Source organism: Antedon mediterranea, chromosome 3 (genome assembly GCF_964355755.1).
Source record: "Antedon mediterranea chromosome 3, ecAntMedi1.1, whole genome shotgun sequence".
Taxonomy (NCBI): Eukaryota; Metazoa; Echinodermata; class Crinoidea; order Comatulida; family Antedonidae; genus Antedon; species Antedon mediterranea.
Genome location: NC_092672.1, coordinates 14,088,675 through 14,110,375, shown reverse-complemented (window position 1 = coordinate 14,110,375; position 21,701 = coordinate 14,088,675). Strand labels below are relative to the sequence as shown.

Sequence of the window (21,701 nt, the reverse complement as noted above, 5' to 3'; positions counted from 1 at the left end):
AAATGGTTTATGCAACCCATTCTCTCCGGTGTCTCTACCTTATTCTATTCCATCCCATAGAACATAATCAATGGGTAACTCCAAAGTCCAAACACAGTCTATAATACCTGGGGAATATACGGCTGATGAATGTGATGTAGCGTTGTAAGTGAAAACTAGAGATACAGTAAGAATCTCTCAAAACTGCCAATTTCCCTGAGATTTTACGTATTCTGGATTTAGTAATCCAAAAAGTTCTTTCATTTCAAAATTGCAGTATTTAAATCAAGGTGCAGGCGATAAGGTACATCAAACCTAACGAACCACTGCCGTACAATCTTTAACGTCTTTTGGCGATTGCCTGTGTACAGTAGTTAAAACGTTGGTGTCAATACCACAACCCTCATGGTTCAACCATAATAATAAAGACATCAAATGGTCACTTTGCAAAGAGAACCCATTCGGTCGAATCTTTCTATTTGTATTAAAGATTATTAAAACTTGTGAGTACTACTTAGTGAATTGTCGACCGACAAGAGAAGAATGCATAACAATAACAACAGAAGTTATTACAATCGAAAATTATTATTACATTAACAACAGGCATAAGTTGTAAAACACATGACGACGGTGAAACAGGTGATGTATACGCGCATAACATGCAGTGGTAGGAGGGGAAGAGGAGAGCCGTATAACATGCAGAGGGGAAGGGGAGAGATATGGCATGTTTGTTTTTTTGACGACAAAGGCCACCGCCATTGTCATGTATTGTGAAGAAAAGCACTATATCGCGGCTGCTCTGATGTGGACATTAGAATGCTGAATTTAAACACAGGAAAATAATAAACAAAAACAGTTAAAAAGACTAAATCGTAAAAATAGGGAATATGAATACAAATATATTTAGGATAATTAAAGTAGGACAACGTTTAATAACATGAGGCGGTCAAGTGTCCAGCACTAATGACCACAAACACACTTTAACATGGAGTAAATTATTGAAGCGTACAAAGTTAATCAGGATATCAAATTTTACAGTAAAGTTTGTGGTATACCATGGGGCACATTTCTCTGCTCAATTTGGTCAACTTTCTACACATGAGATGAAACACATTTGATTTTTAGAACAGGAGTGTTGACATCGTTCCCCATGCTTGGAAATTGAGCGTAAATTAAGCCTACAATGAAACCGAACAAATGGTGAAACCCACTGAATATTAATAAAAGAAAATGTTTTAATATAACTATCCTTTATAATTTAGTAAATTAAAGAATAACCTTACTATCCAGACAGTGCTAATTATTACTTTTTAGTTCTTATATTTTGTCAATCTATTGTAATATTGACGAATACTGTATTGCCTAGGTTGGCGCCAATACATAATATAAATGACCCCATTCGTTCTTATAAAGCAAGACAAAGAATAAAAAAATATTTAGTTTGAAACACACTGTATGGAAATTAGACATTATGAGAGGAGGATTATCAGTTGAATTCCTTATAGTAACGTGTTTTACCATCACTACACGGCTGCTGGGGGTACATCTTTTCTACGCATTTCAATTATGCGTGTTTAAAGTTACAATCGGAGTATACATTAACATACATGTTTATGCATAGGCCTATGACTTTACAGATTTAATCGTATACCGTCTACAAATACGACAATCGCATTTATTTAATCAACGATCTCTGTGCTAAGCTTTGATATTTATTTGTTTTAAACTGTTAGCAAAATGCCTCCTTCTGCTAAAATACCGACTGACTAATTTCACCATTTGTGGTAAAGCACATCATCACCAGATTATAACTACACGATTATATAACTTCTTGGTACTGCTTTCCAGTTGCGCAAACCTGAACCAAGCCAACCTGCGCCTAACCAAACCGTATACAGATAACAATGAGCTGACGTTTCAATACGTTTCTTATTTATGAGTCGATTATATTTGTTTTTGTGTAAATGACGAGTTCAAATTAACAATGTTTCTAAATCTACAGGCAATATGAGTTTAAAATACAATGCCAACTACCAATGAATTAACGAGAATTTGAGCGGCACTTTGATTAATGGTATAGGCTACGCACAATTTGTGTGTATACAGCATTATGTCATATTTCTGCTACATATGCAAAAGTTATTTAACAAATACATTCATAGAGCTTAATCTATATACATTTTCAAAATCAGTTGCTAAAACAATGTCCAATAATACAATACAAATGTTCAAATTAGTAGTAGCACATAATGTCTATACAGTATTTGGTTTTCTCTTTTTAATAATAAAGTCATGATCACCAAGATAAATCATTCGTGTTTCTATAAAACAATAAGAATTCTAAATACCAGCAACAAAATATAATACTTTATTAGTATCAAATTATTTGATAACCTTAATTAATTTTAATATCAATAAAAAAAAATTAATTAAGCATAATTTCATAGCATCAAACCAGTTGATATCTTATATTATGAAAATCACCTATTACATCAATGCATTATTACTGTACCAACTAACCTTATTATTTAGTAGTATCCTGTTGTATATAGTTTATAAAACTCGAGATTCAATATATATATTTATATAGTGGTATGTTAATTTCATAAATTCAAATTATGTTCCTTTTATACAATACAAACATACATACAAGTATACAACACATTTAAAAGTAGTAAACTCATAACATGTGCTAAATTCTGATTTTGTGTTGGTGTGTCTGTGGCACATTTTGGATTATCCTAGCGGAGACATTAGCCATGAAAATGCTATTTATAAATTATAAAAACCAAAAAAGATGTACATTAAATGAATAAACAGCCCGGTTAGTGACAACAAATCTTTCAAACACAACTTTTTAAATCGTATCATAGTGACATGTATTTCAAAATATCATTGTAGATATAAATTGCTAAAAATATGCGACAAATCATGTTTTTAAGTTTAGTTCAGTACTAGTATTTTCAATTAATGAAATTAACATACTACTTTCTAAAAGGATAAAAAAGATGAAATTGTTTTAAGATATAATAACAATAATAATATTAATAATACTGTACATATCTATTAGCAATAATATAGACAACGATAGGTAAATAGTATCGAAACTCATCTGATTTTTCAGTTTATTTTTTAACAGTACAGTACCTCAATCTAAACACTAATTTTAGGTTTTCATAATTGATTGTCACTTTAAAACATTTTGTATTTATGTCTTTTCATCATAGATAAAATTGTTAAACATTTGCATAATCTTTTTCTTCCAATAAATACCTCAATTATACAATAGGAAAATTACTTTTGAGGTGTTTAAGTCACTTAAAATTAACAGTGATCTATACGAAATGAATTCCTTTTAGACGAGACATAGAATCCATAAACATTGGAAGCGGATATCAAATGTCTAGTGAGGCATTTATTCATAGCATTGATTTCATGATAAGCACATGCAATGTGTGGATGTACTCAGCTATCTTTATGTTTGCAGTCCGTGTTGATGAACGCTGAATTCTTTACTTTTTAGGTAGCTGTGGTTGCTTCTTTATCTGTCAAAAATAGTATTATGACAATGACGTCAAACTTTATTTATTTACACAAATTTAAACAAATGTACACCTACAGTGATTCATATTTGACAATTTACAAATGAAACTGACCTCTTTGAGTAAATTAATTAAGCCTTTAAGTGGGTTGTTCCATATTTTGGTGCGATAGCACAAATAATTTGATGAGGTAAAAATATAATAATATAACAATTCTCACCTTTCACAGAATGAAATTATTTGTTTCTATTGTATGAATATAAAACATTCATTATTTGTTTTATAACACACATACTTTTAGCGAGAGGCAAGGCCAAAATTATTTGAAAAGGCAGTGCTCCAATTTTGGACATGCAGTAGAAAAATAATTGACAGCCTCTTGCGTGTGGTTGCTCAGTGTGCAACAAAAATGAATGGGCAAAATGAAATTGCAGTACCTGCTGCACACACATAACGATATTACACTCTCGATATTGGTCATTACGAGTGCAATGGAACATTTATTCAATAACAATCCTCCAATCAAATGAAAACAATCTACTTATGTGTGTTATAATAATTGTTTAATCTTACATAGTAGTGCAATATTGACTCACCTGTGATTTTGATACAGGGTTGATGTTTTCATACAATTTTGGCTCTTCATACTGTGCTCCTCCTCCTTTATTAAGGGCCATCAAATCTTCATGTGCTTTTTTTGTATTAATGTATTCTCGACCTACTTTTTGATTTTGCTATAGTATATAAAAAAAAATTTCATTCAAAAGAAAAGAACTTATTGCAGCAATTAGGACATGAGAAATAGAATATGTGGCTATTTGGCTCCACCTGAAAAACTTTGATGGTGAAAAAATGTTTCAGTAGTTTTTTGTTCAGTTGGTGCAATGTGTTTATGCAAGCAATTAAAATCTGGTGACGACAGTTCCTGTATTTTCAGGTGCTGACAAGATTATGTACTGCCCTCACCAGAGAAGAGTGTAATTTCACTACACAATTCACAATAAAATTTCTCTTGTACAGGTGTGTCAATTGAAATGTGTGTCCACATAGATCTACAAATTTGAGAAGTAAAGTATATTCAACTAATTCAAATCCTGTATTAGACCACTTTGTAAATGGCAAAATAGGAATTAGTGTTTGCTTTTGGTACTTTTAACATTTACTGTACAGGAAAGCAAGAAAATCATGTTAGTGTTCTTTCAATTGATGTATAATAATAAATATAACAACTTTCATGTTAGTATACTATTGCAAGACCCTGGGATTGGCTGTTAACCACTAAGTTACATACAGTGGCACTAAAATAAATAAGGATTCTTACCACTTCAGCTTGCACCCTCTGAGCTAGTGTTTCAATATAATGTTGTACTGCATGGTAAATAAACTTGTACTGTGCTTCAGTTTGAACCATGCCAGAGCGCTGACTCCTAAGCATTTGGATCGTTCGATGAATATCAATCTCACAATCCAACCCTGAAACAAACATACAACAGATTTTAAACCAAAAGAAATCATATTGCAATAAAAAAAATAAACGTTTTTAAATTTTATCAAGTGCTATATAAGACAATTATTAATAAATAAAAATAACAAGTTTATATAATTTTTTAAAATGCTAAAATGTACAGAATATTAGTTTTTTTTTATTCATTAAAAAAAATAGTATAAACTAAAATGGAACAGTCCAACTTTACATCTAGCTCCATTGACAACAAACATTGAAGAAGAAACTTGACTGTTCTTAAATTAATTCATTTGGTATAGAGCTCTGTCTACACTATCAAACTAGTTTGACAAATGTGCCCAAATATGGTAGTTTTATGACATCATCGTGTCGCATAACAAGTGGATAGTGTAGACAGAGCTTTACACTGGGCAAATATTTTAATGTTCAATAAAACAGTGTTTTATGCATGCATCAAAACCTAACAAAGTTTTTTTTTTATAGCTTTAGTAATTGATATTTTATCAAAACGAATACTATTCAGACATAAACTGTGTAATTAAAAACACCATACCATGTTGTTTGATGAGATTTAATACTATATCTATCATAATAAATGTTCCCGTCCTTCCAATACCAGCACTAGGAAAAAACAAAATCTCACATTACATTATTAAGCATTTTTATAATACATAATTTTTGGAAACCCATACACTATTCTAAAATCATGTGATACCATTAAATTTGCAACTCAAACTTCAGTACAGTACAACCGTCTGTTACAAATGTTCATATTACCAAAGACAAATTGTACAGTACAGTACATATTATGAAATCAATGAGGCTGAAGATGTCTATTGTCTGTTGGAGCCTTGGTTGCAATATTAAATGCTGTTTATACGAACCTACAATGCACTACGATAGGTCCAGCATCAGGAATTGATTCTTGTTTATTGTTGTAGTCATGAAGAAAATTGAGCACTCTACTAGGTTCTTGAGGAACACCATGGTCGGGCCAACTTTTAAAATGAAAATGATATGTTTCTCGAATTTCATCAGGCTATAAAAAGTAAAGAAAAGGTTAAATTGTAATTCAATAAATTAGTACTTCATTTTCTAGCATTTTGGAGAATTAATGATAAAGTATCTACTAACATTGAACCAAGAAAAATGAATTACAACAAATACTTTAAAATAAACTTACAAAATCTGAGTGTTGAACAGAGAAATTGCGTAGCACATAATCGGCCATTGGATGTTCAAGATCTGAAGTGACAGATATCTTATTCCATGTCCTTGTATTTCCTCGATCAGGCCAATACTTTACACATTTATTCTAAAAGTTTTAAGACAACTTATTATACTTAAGGGACAAATTGTTAAAGTTAAATAACAAAACTAGAAATCATGGATAAATTAAATCTCCAATATACTTCTATTCAGATACAACACGACATAAAGTGTAACCTTAGCAGTGAGGTAGCCACAAGAAATAAAGTGGGCAGGTTTTCGGGAGAAAAGGGAATAATCTCTGATCATGCCACTGGGTTGTCAAAGGCCTACAGTATGTGGCAAAATGGTCAGGTTATTGAATTGAAATATATATTTATACTGGGTAACCTCTTCAGTCAAAGACTGGTCTCCCAGAGGGCCCAGTTGGTGATCAGTGGCTGTGATGTACTAATACACCGGGGTAACCCCCTACTCGTCTCGAAAGATGTACTAGGTTCTTTAAAGTGCACACGAGCTAGATGTGTACACTGGACCTACGGTTTATAGTCCTTATCCGAGAAGACTCGTTCTACCACCAGAACCATGGAGTGAGTGAGCCTCGAACCCATGCCGATGTTATGGCTACGTAATTACGGTTCCACTGTCTTAACCGCTCGGCCACTCACTCACTCAAAAAAGGTTAAAACCTTACCAACCAACTGGTGGTTACGACCCTGCATAGAGTGGATATTATTATTATTATTATTTTGAATACATATCAATTCTTATCACATCACAAAAATAAAATTTTTATGGAACACTGTGACCTAGATCCGGTACACTATAATTATTTGAGAAATTCATAACTATATTCTCAAAATAGGTAGTTAGTGAAGTGACTGATGGGAGCTTCCCAATTGTCAACAAATATTAAATAACATTATCATCAAGATATTTATACTTGGATAAACATAAGGGGTAAATGTATCAATACTTGATATATTACCTTTCCTCTTTCAACCTCTTTCGTTGTCATGACAATAATTCTAGAATTTTCTTGCCATATCATCCTCCAGAAATCAACAACTGTATCTTTCAGACAACCCTGTGTAGCAACATATTTCTTCATATTGTCCCAATGTGAATCTAATTTATCAATTAGGCCGTCTTGTTGTTGTATTGCTTGTGCTTTACTCATCTGAAAACAGTATTTATTTTAGTTCTTCTTTAAACTGGGCAATCTATTCCATACAGGACTGCTTGCCAGTACACAACTCAAAGAAAAACCCAAACAATTTCAACCCTTCTTTCACCACACATCTATACATGTGTATATACACACACCCAGAATTCAATTAATAATTCAATAATACTGTTGTGAAAGGAACACACACATTTTTGTTTTTCATTACAATCTGGTGGTAGAGCGTCATCCCGTACAAGTAGTATAAAGTGTAGGTCCAGTGTAACCAAAATGCTTGTGTTCACTTTAAAGAACCTAATACATTATTTGAGATGAGTAAGGGTTATACGGCTGTAATAATTCAATTTATATATAAATAAAATACACCATAATACAGTTTAGGCATAAACAAATGTGCTTTTAAGGAAAATAATTTTCTGGTAAATTTGTGATTAAAACAATTTCAGACTCTTTTAAACTGCATTAATACTATTAAAATAGCATTTGGAAAACAAAACATTTTTCCACTTAATTGTAGTAGATGTGTAGTATACTTACATCTATATAGTTTGCATTGATATAATCACCGCTTTCAGAATCTGTTAATAACACCCTTGTATGGTCAACTGTAATATAAATAACAAATAAATAAAAACTGGTTAGATGTTTACCCTACTCTGAAGTAATTGCACTTTCTGCTAAGTACATTTTAAGAATAGTTTAAAAAAAATAAATAATTCTTAGGTGGGACTTAAACCCTCATCCAGATCACATGGCTGGCATTTAAACCTCTAGACCACTGAGCTTGCTTGTTACAATCAAGCCCAAGGAAGCAGTGGATATTCTACCAACAGGATGATAATTTACTAATTCAACAGTACACTTTATTCCAAAGTGTGACAGACAGTGCCATAGCCAACACTAGAATCAAAAGCCTGATAGGAAAGCTATTTTTCTTTAAATTAAAAATAGTTTTTTTACTTTTTGGTAAAAAAAATCGTTTTTTTGTTTAATCGTGAATTGAATGACTATACTATGGTAAAACTAAACATTATTATACTGCTGGACGGACAGCCATCTATTTTTTAATGTCACTGAAAATGTTTTTAACGATCCGCTTTGAAGGTTTGCTGGTGTGAAACTTACATGGCAAGATATTTTTGTATCTATTCTTTGCTTTGTTGTCAGGCATTGCTCCAACCTTTCTTGGTAACAGGTATTTACTATCCATTTGTTGTAAGTTCTACAATGAAAATTCTATCCATTAGTATACAAATAATAGATGTATAATAATATATAATAGATGTGGTCAGAATATTTCATGATTGACCGGTCTATTTAACGAGGTGGAAACTTCTATTCAATAATCTGCTGCTTCTATCTTTAAACATTGTCGAAGGCTAGACCCTAAAGCTAAAAGTATTAAAAAAGGCAGTTCTTCAATTTTGAACGCGGAGTAGAACATTTATAGACAGCGCATACAATGTTTACAAAAAGCTGAACATGCATTATAATAATCAATAGTAAAGTTTAACCTCAAACTCTTCTTCAAATCCAGCCTTTGCATTTTCTTCTTTTGCTGATCTCATTTCACGTTCTAAGACATCCACTCGATCTTTAATGCCAGCTGCAGATATACGTGTTGCATTGAATGGCTGGAAAACAATACCACTTACAACATGGGTCATACAATATAAAATAAATCATTAGTTAATTACTTAGTAGAAATAATAAGCCTTCTGGCAATTTTCCAAATCTACAACCGCTTACATCAGCTAGAATCTTTCAACAATGCTTGATATCACTCTATTGCTGGCTTACCTGCTTTAAGTGGACAACCAAACCTGATGTCTCTACCATTGGATTCTTCCTATAATGCTCAACAAGATCAGCCAATGTATCAAATTGCTCTCCTCCACCAACATCATAGCGACCATCCTGCCAAATCAATACTAGGATTAAAGTCCATGCAAAAGAGAACCTTATTTTGACTACAATGCTATTCTGTCAACAATTCTTTTGTAATGTAATTAATACAATGGAGTCTTCCTTGTACACATGACCATTTTTTCAGTGAGACAAAATAGATTGAAATTCGTATATAAAGTAGCATATAAATCATTTCAATCAAATATATGTGAAATCGTCCCAAAGGATTAGTTCAAACTTGCCCGATCAACTCCAGCATCCGATGCCCGCTAAATTCAGATGGAAGCAATTAAAAACTTATAAAGGAATGATTAATAATGAGGAATAAACGCACCTTTCTTATCACTGTTATAGCTCAGCGGCATCACATTAATATTGATATCACTACATTTACATGTGCTGCACAATTAACAGTATAAAGTATCTTAATTCATATTTAGCAACATTCTTGTGAATCAATACCAATATTAAAAAGAAATCGTTACCTTTGATCTGATCATAACATGCGTAACCTTGTCATCTGTTCTAACTGACAACACAAAATCCCCTGGATTGCTGTGGCTTTCCCGCACTAGATAGCTTCCATTCCTTCCCTTTTCTGTCAAACATCTTTCAGCTTCTTTTCCAGTTATATGTCCATGAAACCACCTAATAATTAAAAAAAGAGAATTGTGAAAAATGTCATCTGTTTATGGTCTTAATTAACTCTTATCATGGAATTTACTTATTACAGTATAACTTATTTCTCTATGCTTAAATTAAAAAACATAGCAAGCACAATTTCCTTTATACTTCTTACCGAAATGTATGAAATCTAGATGAGTCAATGCTTAACAAAAAGTAAATACATATAAAGTAGTACAGTTGCAAATAGATCTAAATCTTCTAACAAACTATCTTTTAGGAAAAACCAAAGAACTTATAACACAAGAATCTCCTGTTCGTCCGAAGCGCGTAACAATTTCGAAAGGCATTGTGAGCCATGGAGTAGGGCGCCCGCATCAAATTAGAAAGTCAAAATCATAGAGGGGATCTGCTAATACTCTAGAGGGGTAGAGTAATTGACTTCCTAGTTTGGAGGGGGCGCTGCTCCATGCTGTGAAATGGCATCGCCCCGTTTGACCTTTTAACCCTGTACTTCCGATACTGTGTTTTGAATGCAAATTGAAGAACAGGAGATTCTTGTGTTATAAGTTCTTTGGAAAAACATAATGAACTGAAATGATTGTAAATGTTCATCTGGTTTGTAATTAATCTCTCGTAATTGGTTTGATTAAAAGAATTATTTACACTTTATTAATGAACTGAAAGTTGAAATTAGTTAGCCCTCACATACAATTATACTAAGAGTATCATCAGCAGATATCATATAGAACAGCGGTGTTGCTTGTTATGTTAGGGATTGTTACTGTATGTGTCAACTGTCACTTGCAAAAATTGTAATCACAATGCTGCAAATTTTAATTATATAATAATAATAATAATAATTAAGATTTTTATAGCGCACATACCACTCCAGAGTGCTCAAGGCGCATTTAAAAATAAAAAAGAAATAAATCATACAAATTCCTGACAAAATAAAATGCAATTTCTTTGGAGGGTCCCCATCCGTTGTCGTTCTGTCGCGGTCCCGGACCCCTACCTAGGTGACCAAACAAAGGAGCAGGATACACATTTGCCTTGCCACAGACGACCGGGTGCTCAGAGACAACAACCAAGACTGGGCACCCCAAAGATAATGCTGGCCAGGAAAAGGTATACATTATAAGAACTTATTTTAATTTATTTTATTTTCAGTGTAAAATAGTATTAAAAATAAAATTTTAAAACACTTTTCTTATGTCAGAAAGTCCTATTTATGGTTAATAAAATAAAATATGTGGAAGTGTTTGGAGGGTTCACTGTTACAATGCCAGACCACTAGAGTTGACTTGAACTGCCTCTGTTAAATATTAATCAGCAAACCTTTGTGCACTGTTTATAACAAGAATAGAAGCAAAATTGCCACAAACCACATTAGGGTTTGTACAGTAGTAATTATCTTAAAATGACACACAAAGTATTGACAGGGTACCGATTCAAAACTGGTACAAGGCTTGTTTAAGGAAGACTGTTGTAATGACACACAAAGTATTGACAGGGTACCGATTCAAAACTGGTACAAGGCTCGTTTAAGGAAGACTGTGGTAATGACACACAAAGTATTGACAGGGTACCGATTCAAAACTGGTACAAAGCTTGTTTAAGGAAGACTGTGGTAATGACACACAAAGTATTGACAGGGTACCGATTCAAAACTGGTACAAAGCTTGTTTAAGGAAGACTGTGCAGTAATTCCAAACAGGCATTGATTCAGCTCTGATTAGTCTTAAACGACATCAATGAATAATAAAAGCAATTAATAAAAGATGTATTATTTGTATAATATATAACATACTAATTCACCAAAACAAATTACTTATTTTTTTACATACCTTTCAGTTGTTGGATCAGCTGAATTAAGTGGAAATTTTAATTCTATAACAAGCCCATTACGTTCTCTAAGTTGATTGTGTCCTTCTGTATAATGCTGTACCAACTCAGCTAGAGTAGCAAACTTTTCACCTCCGTAAAGATCATAGTAGTCACCTGTGCTCTGTATTTTTATATGAGTAATTTCATCATTCCTCCTTTTTATATCAAAGATATATTTAAGTTACATTAACATTTTGCAAGGAATAGACCTAGTCAACTGGACTTATATAACTAAACAGTTATATAGAACAAAAACATTAAAGCAACGATCACATATCTCCGCCAGGTGTTGACTTCCAAAATTAAACATGTTTTTGAATTTCTATTTAAAATACCGAACTAAAGTGTTGGCCAAACATAATGATATTATGTTTAATTGTTAATGTTATATAAAAGTTATGTAGTTTTCAGTTGGTAACCACAAAAAGTTGGCCTTCATCTGAGGGCCTAAAAGTGGTTCATAATTGGGATCCTGGTCCGTGAGACCACATATATATCTACAGTATGTGGTTTAAATGTGGTAAAGATCCGTCTTTTAGTTTTGACATTATCCTGCTATTATCCTGTTATCCAAACAAACGAAAATACAAATATCACAGACACATTTTGAATAATTTTTTTTTAAATGGTTACAATTATCATTACCACTTTCTTACACTATTTAAAGTAATAATATAACATTTAGTGGCTACATGTTTGTCAATACATTTTTTAAATTTTGAAATAAAACAATCATCCAATGAATAATGGAAAGAAATATTAATCTGACACTTTCATAATCAATAAAAGAAAATTATCACATTGATTGAATTATTGTTACATTTGGCACATACCTGACAGATAATGTGAAATCACCGGGGTTGCTTTTGCTTGGACGACATAAAAAACTACGATCAAAACCTCGTTGTAACAAAAGTTGCTCCGCATCTAATCCAGAAATGTTTGGGTGAAACCACCTAAAAACAAAATTTGTTTAACTTTAATCAACCAGAAACAAAGTCTAAACCGTGTTTTAAAATTATTTATGTCAAATAAATGTGTAGGCCATTGCAAAAGTACAATCATTATCAATATCTAAACATTGACATTCTGGCTTATTTTGCACTGTGGGAACTAATGTTCTAATATAGGTCTTTTATTTACTTAAAGAATATACACTTTGCATCTCACAATGCAAACAATGCTCAAACATTTAAATTTATGATTCCAAATTGTCCAACAAAACACATTAAATCTGTATACAATTATTAACATTAACAAATGATACCAATTGAAATAAACAAGGAAAGGTTTTATTGAACATAATGTTCACACAGTAACTTGTGACACAATGTACTGTGTATGGTAATCAAGTGGCATGTCAACTCGCACTACTACAGGCCTAAGTTTCCCTAGATCTTCTAACTCTTTTTCGCGCCGCGGCTCTAGCCAGCTATGTCCCAGGAGGACACATTAATTAATAAGCTGTTTCATAGCGGTAGCTTTAGTATCTAAGGCTGACAGTTTTGTGAATTTGGAAACTCGACTATAATTTATAGGTAGCTGCTGGACCCAAAAAACGTCTGGGAGAAGAGAGTCTATATGAAAGCCTTTGCTGATAATACAGTATTATTGAGATGTAGACGGAAATCTGTAAAATCTTGTTTAATAAATAATAACTTCGTTTTTGCTGTCAACCAGGCCGGTATTATAATAAGTCACTGTCAAATAATCATTCGATAATGGTCAAAACTTTATTTTGGCTCTGTCAACATAAAGGGAAGTATTTACAATGACTTTCTTTTTTATGACTGTCAATCTAGGCCAATGTTATAATAATACGCCGTCAGATATTAAATCATTGAAACAGTCCTGGTAAATTTTTTTTTGGTTATCAGATGCCGTGGGGGGGGGGGGGGGGGGTAGGTCCAATCAATTATCGTCAGAAGGTGAACAATCAGTCTAGGTAGCAGCAGCAGATTATTAGGAACGCCTGCTCCATTAATTAATCCAGAAAAAGGTTTGTAGGCCTACATTATCTATTTGTTTATTAGCCTTCTCCTAGCACAATTATATTTTCTTTAAAAAAAGGTTTTATAAGTGGTTTCAACATTTATGATAGTAATGTTACAGTTCTGTGTCTGGACGCAAGTTCATAGACCTACTAGTTATATTATTCATATTAACTGATACTTACTCTTCATTTACCGTAAAGTTCAGTTTTATTGAAATATATAATATAAATTGGCTTCGTAACAATTAATTAGTGTTGAAAAGGTTAGTTTTTTGGTGATAGGTGAAAATGGCATGTAACTTCGTAATCAATTTATTTTTTTTTTGTATAAAGGCCCAATAACACTATGACGATAACGACGGACGATAATATATAAGCATGCATTTTTTTACATAAACCAAAAGAAATTAGAAAGGTTTTCGTTCTAGACCTATAGGATAATCATTTATGCTGTCTTTGATAAAAATAATGTTTTTCAAATTCCAATCAAATGACGTCATGATAAATAAAAACAATAAAATCGCTGTATTGTCACGAAATTATTGGTCTTACTAATCATGACGTCATTTGATTGGACGTGTGAAAATATAATTTTCATCAAAGGAATTGTTTATATTTCTTTTGGTTTATGTATTAAAAATGCACATTTGTCTATTTATCGTCGATCGTTATTGTCCTAGTGTATGGGCCTTATGCTGTAAATGTTCAATTAATTGATCATTCCGATTTTATTAGTTGGACTCTTGCACAGTTGCTGTCTAATTGTTGTTGTGTAATATCATTTCGAACCATATTAAAATCATAAAGAGATTCATATTCCTTAACATGTGGCTGTGCATGGAAGTCTGGTCTACACAAACTCGGGCCCGGGCCTGAAAGTGTTGGTGAATTCATAATTATACTTAATATTATATATATATATATATATATATATATAATTATATTATTATACAATTGAAAGCAAAACCCGTTGAATCTCAAATCATTAGGACTAGAAATTTGGCTTATCAATCAAATAAATACTTTCGTTCAAAATGAAACTCCAACCTCTCTAATCAAAAGATTGAACTCGAAAACGGACCGTTTTTTTTAATTGGGTATGTTGAAACATTTCAATATTCATTTAAAAAAGTACATTAATTATGGTATTGATCAGTGGCTATAGAGGCGTAAAAACCCTCGGTCAATATCATGTAAAATGCACTGTGGAAGGGTCATTATTAAGACTGCAAAATTGGGCTTATCAACAAATAAATACTTTCGTTCAAAATGTAAAATCAAGGCTGAAAAATTGGGCTTATCAACAACAAAATATTTTATTATTAGACGCGGTAACATCAAGGATAATCAGTATAATTATTAATATAGCCACTGTTAATAGTTTTATTCTACATGCTAAAGTAAATAAAAATCCACTAGAAAACAAGCAAGTCTGAATGTTATGCTTATTAGCCATTCTATGTTTGTTACTGTAGGCCTATGATTGTTTGCAATGTCCACATATTATTTCCGTGGGCATATCCATAGTGTATCACTCACAAAAAAGACGTGTGAGGTTCTTTCTTTAGATTTTGAAGAATGATTTGTGTTACAGGTTCATACAAGAGTCAAATGCTCAAGATATCAGCTAACGCCATGGGACCCTTGGCTTATCAATGAATAATAAATACAGTACTACTTTCGTTCAATTGAAATCGGAATCTGACCGTTTCATTAAATTGGGTGTGATTAGGCCTAAACATATAATAATTTATTAAAAAGGTACAATAAAAACAAATGCATCAGAGGCGTAAAGAACCCACGGTCAATATCATGTAAAATGTATATGGTATAAGCACTGTGGAAGGGGTCATTATTATTAAACTGGAAAATTCGGCTTATCAACAAATAAATACTTTCATTTAAAATGTAAAATAAGAATGCAAAATTGGGCTTATCAACAAATAAATACTTTCGTTCAAAATGTAAAATAAGACTGCACAATTGGGCTTATCAACAAATAAAATAATTTTTTTTCAAAATGTAAAATTAAGACTGGAAAATTGGGCTTATAAACAAATAAATACTTTTTTTCAAAATGTAAAATTAAGACTGGAAAATTGGGCTTATAAACAAATAAATAAAAATATTTTTTTAATATAATCCTTAAGCTCTGTCTATACTATCAAACTAAATATGATGTGCCCATATTATATAGACATGACGATGTCATATCACTACGATATTCGGGCATATCACTACCATATTTGGGCACATCACACTTTTTTTGTTAAACTAGTTGGGACAGTGTAGACAGAGAACTATGTGATCGAAACATAAGTCGGAATTGGACTGACGCGATTGATTTAATTGGATATTTTTATTAATGTAATGATTCATTAAAAACTATAATACCGATACGCGTTTGGTATTGATCAATGGTGCAAAAAACCCTGAGAAATAATGTTATAACGCGATTTGGTGATAGCTTAGCAATAATACAACCCATATACTATTATTATAAATACCTATTACAAATCCATTCATATAACTTTTCATCGCGAACCAAAAATGTATAAATGTTATTCTACAGACAGTAATTATATATTCAAAAGCCATATTATTATTATTATCAATACCTAAATGCGATAGTAATAACCACATACATTATTCCCAATACAAGTTTGTGCGTTTAATTCTAGAAAGAAACGACTGTGCTGACAGGCCAATGACATAAATCACAATTAGTAAAGTCCCAATTGTTCACTTGCGTTTTGATTGGCCGACCTATTATATTAGATTAATGAAGACTGTTCTTACAACTGTCCAGTCAAAAAATTACGCGGCGTTTTTTGTAAGAAATATTTCTTGTTTAGTTTTTAACTTCCTTATTCCTTGTGTATAAATTGCCAAACAACTGATCATGAGACATCCTTAATAACTGATGGTACTTCCTGATTCAGCCAAGCCTACTTGTACACCAGTGCTACTAGCAACTATTAGATGATAAACTTTTAACATATAATTAAACTTGTAATGTAATACATTTAAGCACGACATTGTTAAATACTGTCAGTAATAATAGTCTTACTAAGACAAATGCATTTATCAGATTGTAGTACAGTACTTGTACTGTTCACAGTGTCTTTAAATCTTAGAGATTGGTCTATTGGTCTATACCCTGTTTGCATTTATTATCGCATAACTTTGCAAAAAGTGAAAGTATAAACTGCCAAGGGAACCGCTGCTGGTCTATCTTCTCAACATATTTGTGTCAATCTCCGATTTACTGGTGTAGTTATTAGCAAGTCCTTTATTGTTGGTTGCATTTTGATTTACTGGTATAGTTATTAGCAAGTCCTTTATTGTTGGTTGCATTTTGATTTACTGGTATAGTTATTAGCAAGTCCTTTATTGTTGGTTGCATTTTGATTTACTGGTATAGTTATTAGCAAGTCCTTTATTGTTGGTTGCATTTCGACACTTCTACTGTATGTTGTTTTATCTTGTCTTGAAATGTTCATTATGGACATCTCATCATGTCATGCATTGAGTTTTTTTACTTAATACCAGGAAATTACATCAAATATTTACATTAACAGAGTGCATACAGTACTGATTACTGAAAAATTAATGTTGATTATTAAACATTATTAATAATATAGTACACATAAACCTAACACTAACAGCAAGGGCCTCTTGAATTATATCCAACAAAATGTACAAAAGTGAATCAATTGTAAAAATACTTACTAACTTATATAATGTTCGTACTGTACAAACAATAATACAGAAATGAAATATAAAATTAACACTTTACTTCCTCATTAACAAAAGATGAATTCACTACTATACATGTTGTATTGAAAAAAAAAGAGCCTGCATGTTTTTATTTATTACATACTTTGAAAGTAAACAAATCTTCTTCAAAATCTATAATTTCTTTGTGATTTTTTTTGTGTAAATTAATATTAAAAAAATCAAAACTATAGTATGAAACAGAAAGACGTTGACTCATTTTGATGACTCAAAAATCAGGTCACTTAACATACATTTAGTTGAATCATTGCAACTATTGCAACTAAAGTATACTGATTGCATAAAGCTTACCTTTTGCATCTCTATGTCTTACATAAACTCTCACCAATTGCATAAGGCTTACCTTTTGCATCTCTATGTCTTACATAAACTCTCACCAATTGCATAAGGCTTACCTTTTGCATCTCTATGTCTTACATAAACTCTCACCAATTGCATAAGGCTTACCTTTTGCATCTCTATGTCTTACATAAACTCTCACCAATTGCATAAGGCTTACCTTTTGCATCTCTATGTCTTACATAAACTCTCACCAATTGCATAAGGCTTACCTTTTGCATCTCTATGTCTTACATAAACTCTCACCAATTGCATAAGGCTTACCTTTTGCATCTCTATGTCTTACATAAACTCTCACCAATTGCATAAGGCTTACCTTTTGCATCTCTATGTCTTACATAAACTCTCACCAATTGCATAAGGCTTACCTTTTGCATCTCTATGTCTTACATAAACTCTCACCAATTGCATAAGGCTTACCTTTTGCATCTCTATGTCTTACATAAACTCTCACCAATACAGTAAATGACCAATTACAAGTATTATTAGGGTACATTTTATTGAAAACAATAGAAAATTGAAAAAAAAACCACATTTATTTAAAAGAAACTTTAATGCTTATTTGGATTTACATCTTATTTTAAAGAACAAACATTTGTTTTTGAATATTAAAGACAAGTTGTCCCCGACATAATACAGTAGTTATTCACTACTAAAATTGGATCGAAAAAAACATTATTTACTGTAAAAATTGTAATTTAAAAATAGTCTATTGACTGGAAGTCAATAGGTTTTTGGTTGAATTTAAACATTTATTTTGTGTATTTATAAAGTGAAAGCAATATAATTTTAAAGTTTTTTATTTCTATGGAAGTGATTAACTTTATTAAAACTGTGAAATGGCCTATTCAAAGTCTTTATTTTATTAATCTTCATTTTTCATGTTTTTGGGGGACAACAATACATCTGTAATAAATTTGCATTTATTTCAGGTTTTTAGCTGAATAAAAGAATTAATAAAAACAAATCAATGTAACACACTTTTGAATATTTCTAGCAGTACAGTTTAGTATAATAAATGGTTAGTTATACTAATGTACTTCTTTACATTCGTAAGTAAACTCTGAATCACATTGATGATTGTGAGACAGAATGAACATCATTTTAGTGTAATTCCATAAACTTCTTGTGGTCTTCAGTGTTGACCATGTAAATGTTCCTAGAATCTCAAAGACCAAATTCTTTATCATATATCATTGGTACAGTAAGGAACACACATTTGTGTTCAATAAAAATGGGATCTGCTTTGTAAGAAATTATTATGCAAGCATTCCTGGTCAAAATCAATGGACTGATTGTAAAGTATAGTTTGATTCAGATTGAAAGTAATAGTTTCAAATTGTTCAATATCACATTTCTGTTCATGAATGCTGAGTGTTTTTTGGTAAGGTTAAAACTAATTTTTTTATGAAAATGCATGTTCTAAATATAAAAACGTGAGGGAAACCTTTGAACTTAGAAGCTAACAAAAAGGTTTTCAGGAATACTTTGTACTTTGTCAATAGATTAGTATGACCCACTATATGACCCCTAGAAGAGGTGCGTCATTTACAAATAATTATTGACTCAGGGGTAATCTAGATGAATCAATGAACAATGGTCACGGTACAGGTTAATTTTCGTCAATTTACCACCCCCCATATCATAAACAACATGGTCACATTACATTAACATGGGTGCGTCATGGTCACCTAAAGCAAAGTCATATTTTTGATTGACAATCATGGTATTCATAACATAAGGTATGAGTATGACACACAACATTTTTATACTGCTTAAAAAAGTAAACCTAGGCTAGGCTATTATTTAGTCTACTGAGTAGTAAATAGCCTAGCTAGTTAGTAGATAGTCAGTGGTACTGTAGGCAGAGAGGGGGGCAACAGACAGTTATTAGGCCTACCTCTAGGCCTAGGCTAGTTTGTATTATTAAATCCAGCAACCCCCACCCAGCAGGCAGCACACTAATACTAAAAGTAATACTAGGAGTCCCCACTAGAGGCTAGATGTAACTAAGCCTAGGGTTAGAGCCTAGGCCTAGGTAAGTAAGTCTAGGAAGGACCCCTAGCCTAGAGTTAGTAGTAGCCTAGCTAGGTGAAGATAGGCCTAGCCTAGTTAGGTAGTAGGAGGCTAGGCCTAGCTAGGCCCTAGCTAGCCTAGGTAGTTAGGAGATAGGAGCGGAGCGCGCGGTAGAAATAAGCAATTTATTTACCTTCTGGACGCCATTTCTTGTGGGTAACAGCAATAGACAACCCCTAAATTCAACACGGTAATTCAACGATACAACTTCTATCTATTGTTACTATTTTAGGTTTATTGTTTCTGTCAACAAACATTTACAAACTGATCCTCCTTCCTCCAAACAAAAAGTGTCCAGACAGCACTGCTGCTGCTGTATGTACTTCCTCCTTTTCTTGGACTGCTGATCAGTAAAAAATCGCGTTAACTTGAGTGATAAACGCGTCATATAAATTAAGCTGTAACACAACACTGCTGGACATCAACATTACTACATTATAGCCATTTTATTAGGCCTAACTGTTGCATTTTTGCATGTATTAATTTGTTGCTCAATGATGGGCAATAAATAAATACATGCAAAAATAAAACTAGAAATTTGAATTTTTGTAAAATTACATAAAACTGTGAAGAATTTGTATAATATGTAGGTAGTAATAAACTACAGTATTTATGTTTATGAGTGCAATAGTACAAATAATTTCATGTGAAATATAAATTTTTTTCTTTCACTGAATGAAATTATTTGTTCCATTGCACAAATGTAAAACATTAATTACCGTATTTACTCGAATAAACGCCTATCGTTTGGAATAAACAACTCCCCTCAAATAAACGCCCGCCACATGCATAATACAAAACTACATTTCTATTTGTAGTAAAATTCATTGACTTCCAATTGAACAAGTATGTTGATCTTGATTTTTAATATTTAGGGAGAATTTATTTGATTATTCACGTTACCATATTACGCAAAAAAACACATTCCTTGAATAAACGTCCCTCTAAAAACCCTCCTTTATAACTTTTTACAAAAGACTAAACCATTGGACGAAAGGCAGTGCTTCAATTTTGGACGTGGAGAAGAATTCGCAAACTACAGGTTGATAAAAGCAATCACTCAACAGCCTAGCCTACTGGTTTGTCAAGTGTAGCACAAAGGTATGAGAAAACGAAATTGCAGTACTTGTCAAATATAAAGACATTGCACTCCTTCGATGACATCATTAATAGAGTGTGGTAGAACATTTATTTAATATCATGTGACCCACAATCCTCTAATCATAATAATTACAATCTACTTAGGGCGTGTTATAACATGCAATTTAGACATTGTTCAAATTTTTAAAATATGAAACTTATATATGAATTCAGGATGAGTAAGGGGACCACGTCTATTCCACTCTCTCATCCCTTTTATTAATCTATTCAATTTTTTGTTTGCTTCTCTGGAATATGTTGGCATCATTGTCACTTCAATTTCTTGTTAACGGAGATATAACACTTGCCGACCAGTAAACATACAAGAAAGTTAAGCCGCACAATTTAAATGAATGCCCTTCTTCAATCACCCTTTGTATATCAATACATTATAGATCTTTGGCTTATATATATGTCGGCAAAAAGGAAATTGTTAACTTACCTTCAGAAAAGCCTATAGGATATAGTTTTGGTGTGATATCTTTTAGTTTATACAAGTAATAGCAATTATTATAACATTTTAATGACATGCTCTAACTCTATGTTTTACTT

At 32.1% G+C, this 21,701-nt stretch overlaps 1 protein-coding gene across 1 annotated transcript; it reads right to left on the bottom strand.

Annotated features, from left to right (window-relative positions):
- Nucleotides 1–1,194: 1,194 nt before the first annotated feature.
- On the bottom strand, nt 1,195–20,353 carry LOC140044928 (tyrosine-protein phosphatase non-receptor type 11-like). Its single transcript, XM_072089631.1, has 15 exons — nt 20,143–20,353; nt 12,637–12,759; nt 11,764–11,958; nt 9,775–9,937; nt 9,182–9,298; nt 8,896–9,015; nt 8,507–8,603; nt 7,919–7,986; nt 7,184–7,375; nt 6,170–6,301; nt 5,871–6,025; nt 5,540–5,607; nt 4,843–4,994; nt 4,118–4,255; nt 1,195–3,524 (listed from the first exon to the last, which is right to left on the bottom strand). The coding sequence occupies exons 1-15, from the start codon at nt 20,154–20,156 to the stop codon at nt 3,492–3,494; spliced, it is 1,767 nt and encodes a 588-aa protein (XP_071945732.1). The 5' UTR covers nt 20,157–20,353; the 3' UTR covers nt 1,195–3,491.
- Nucleotides 20,354–21,701: the final 1,348 nt, after the last annotated feature.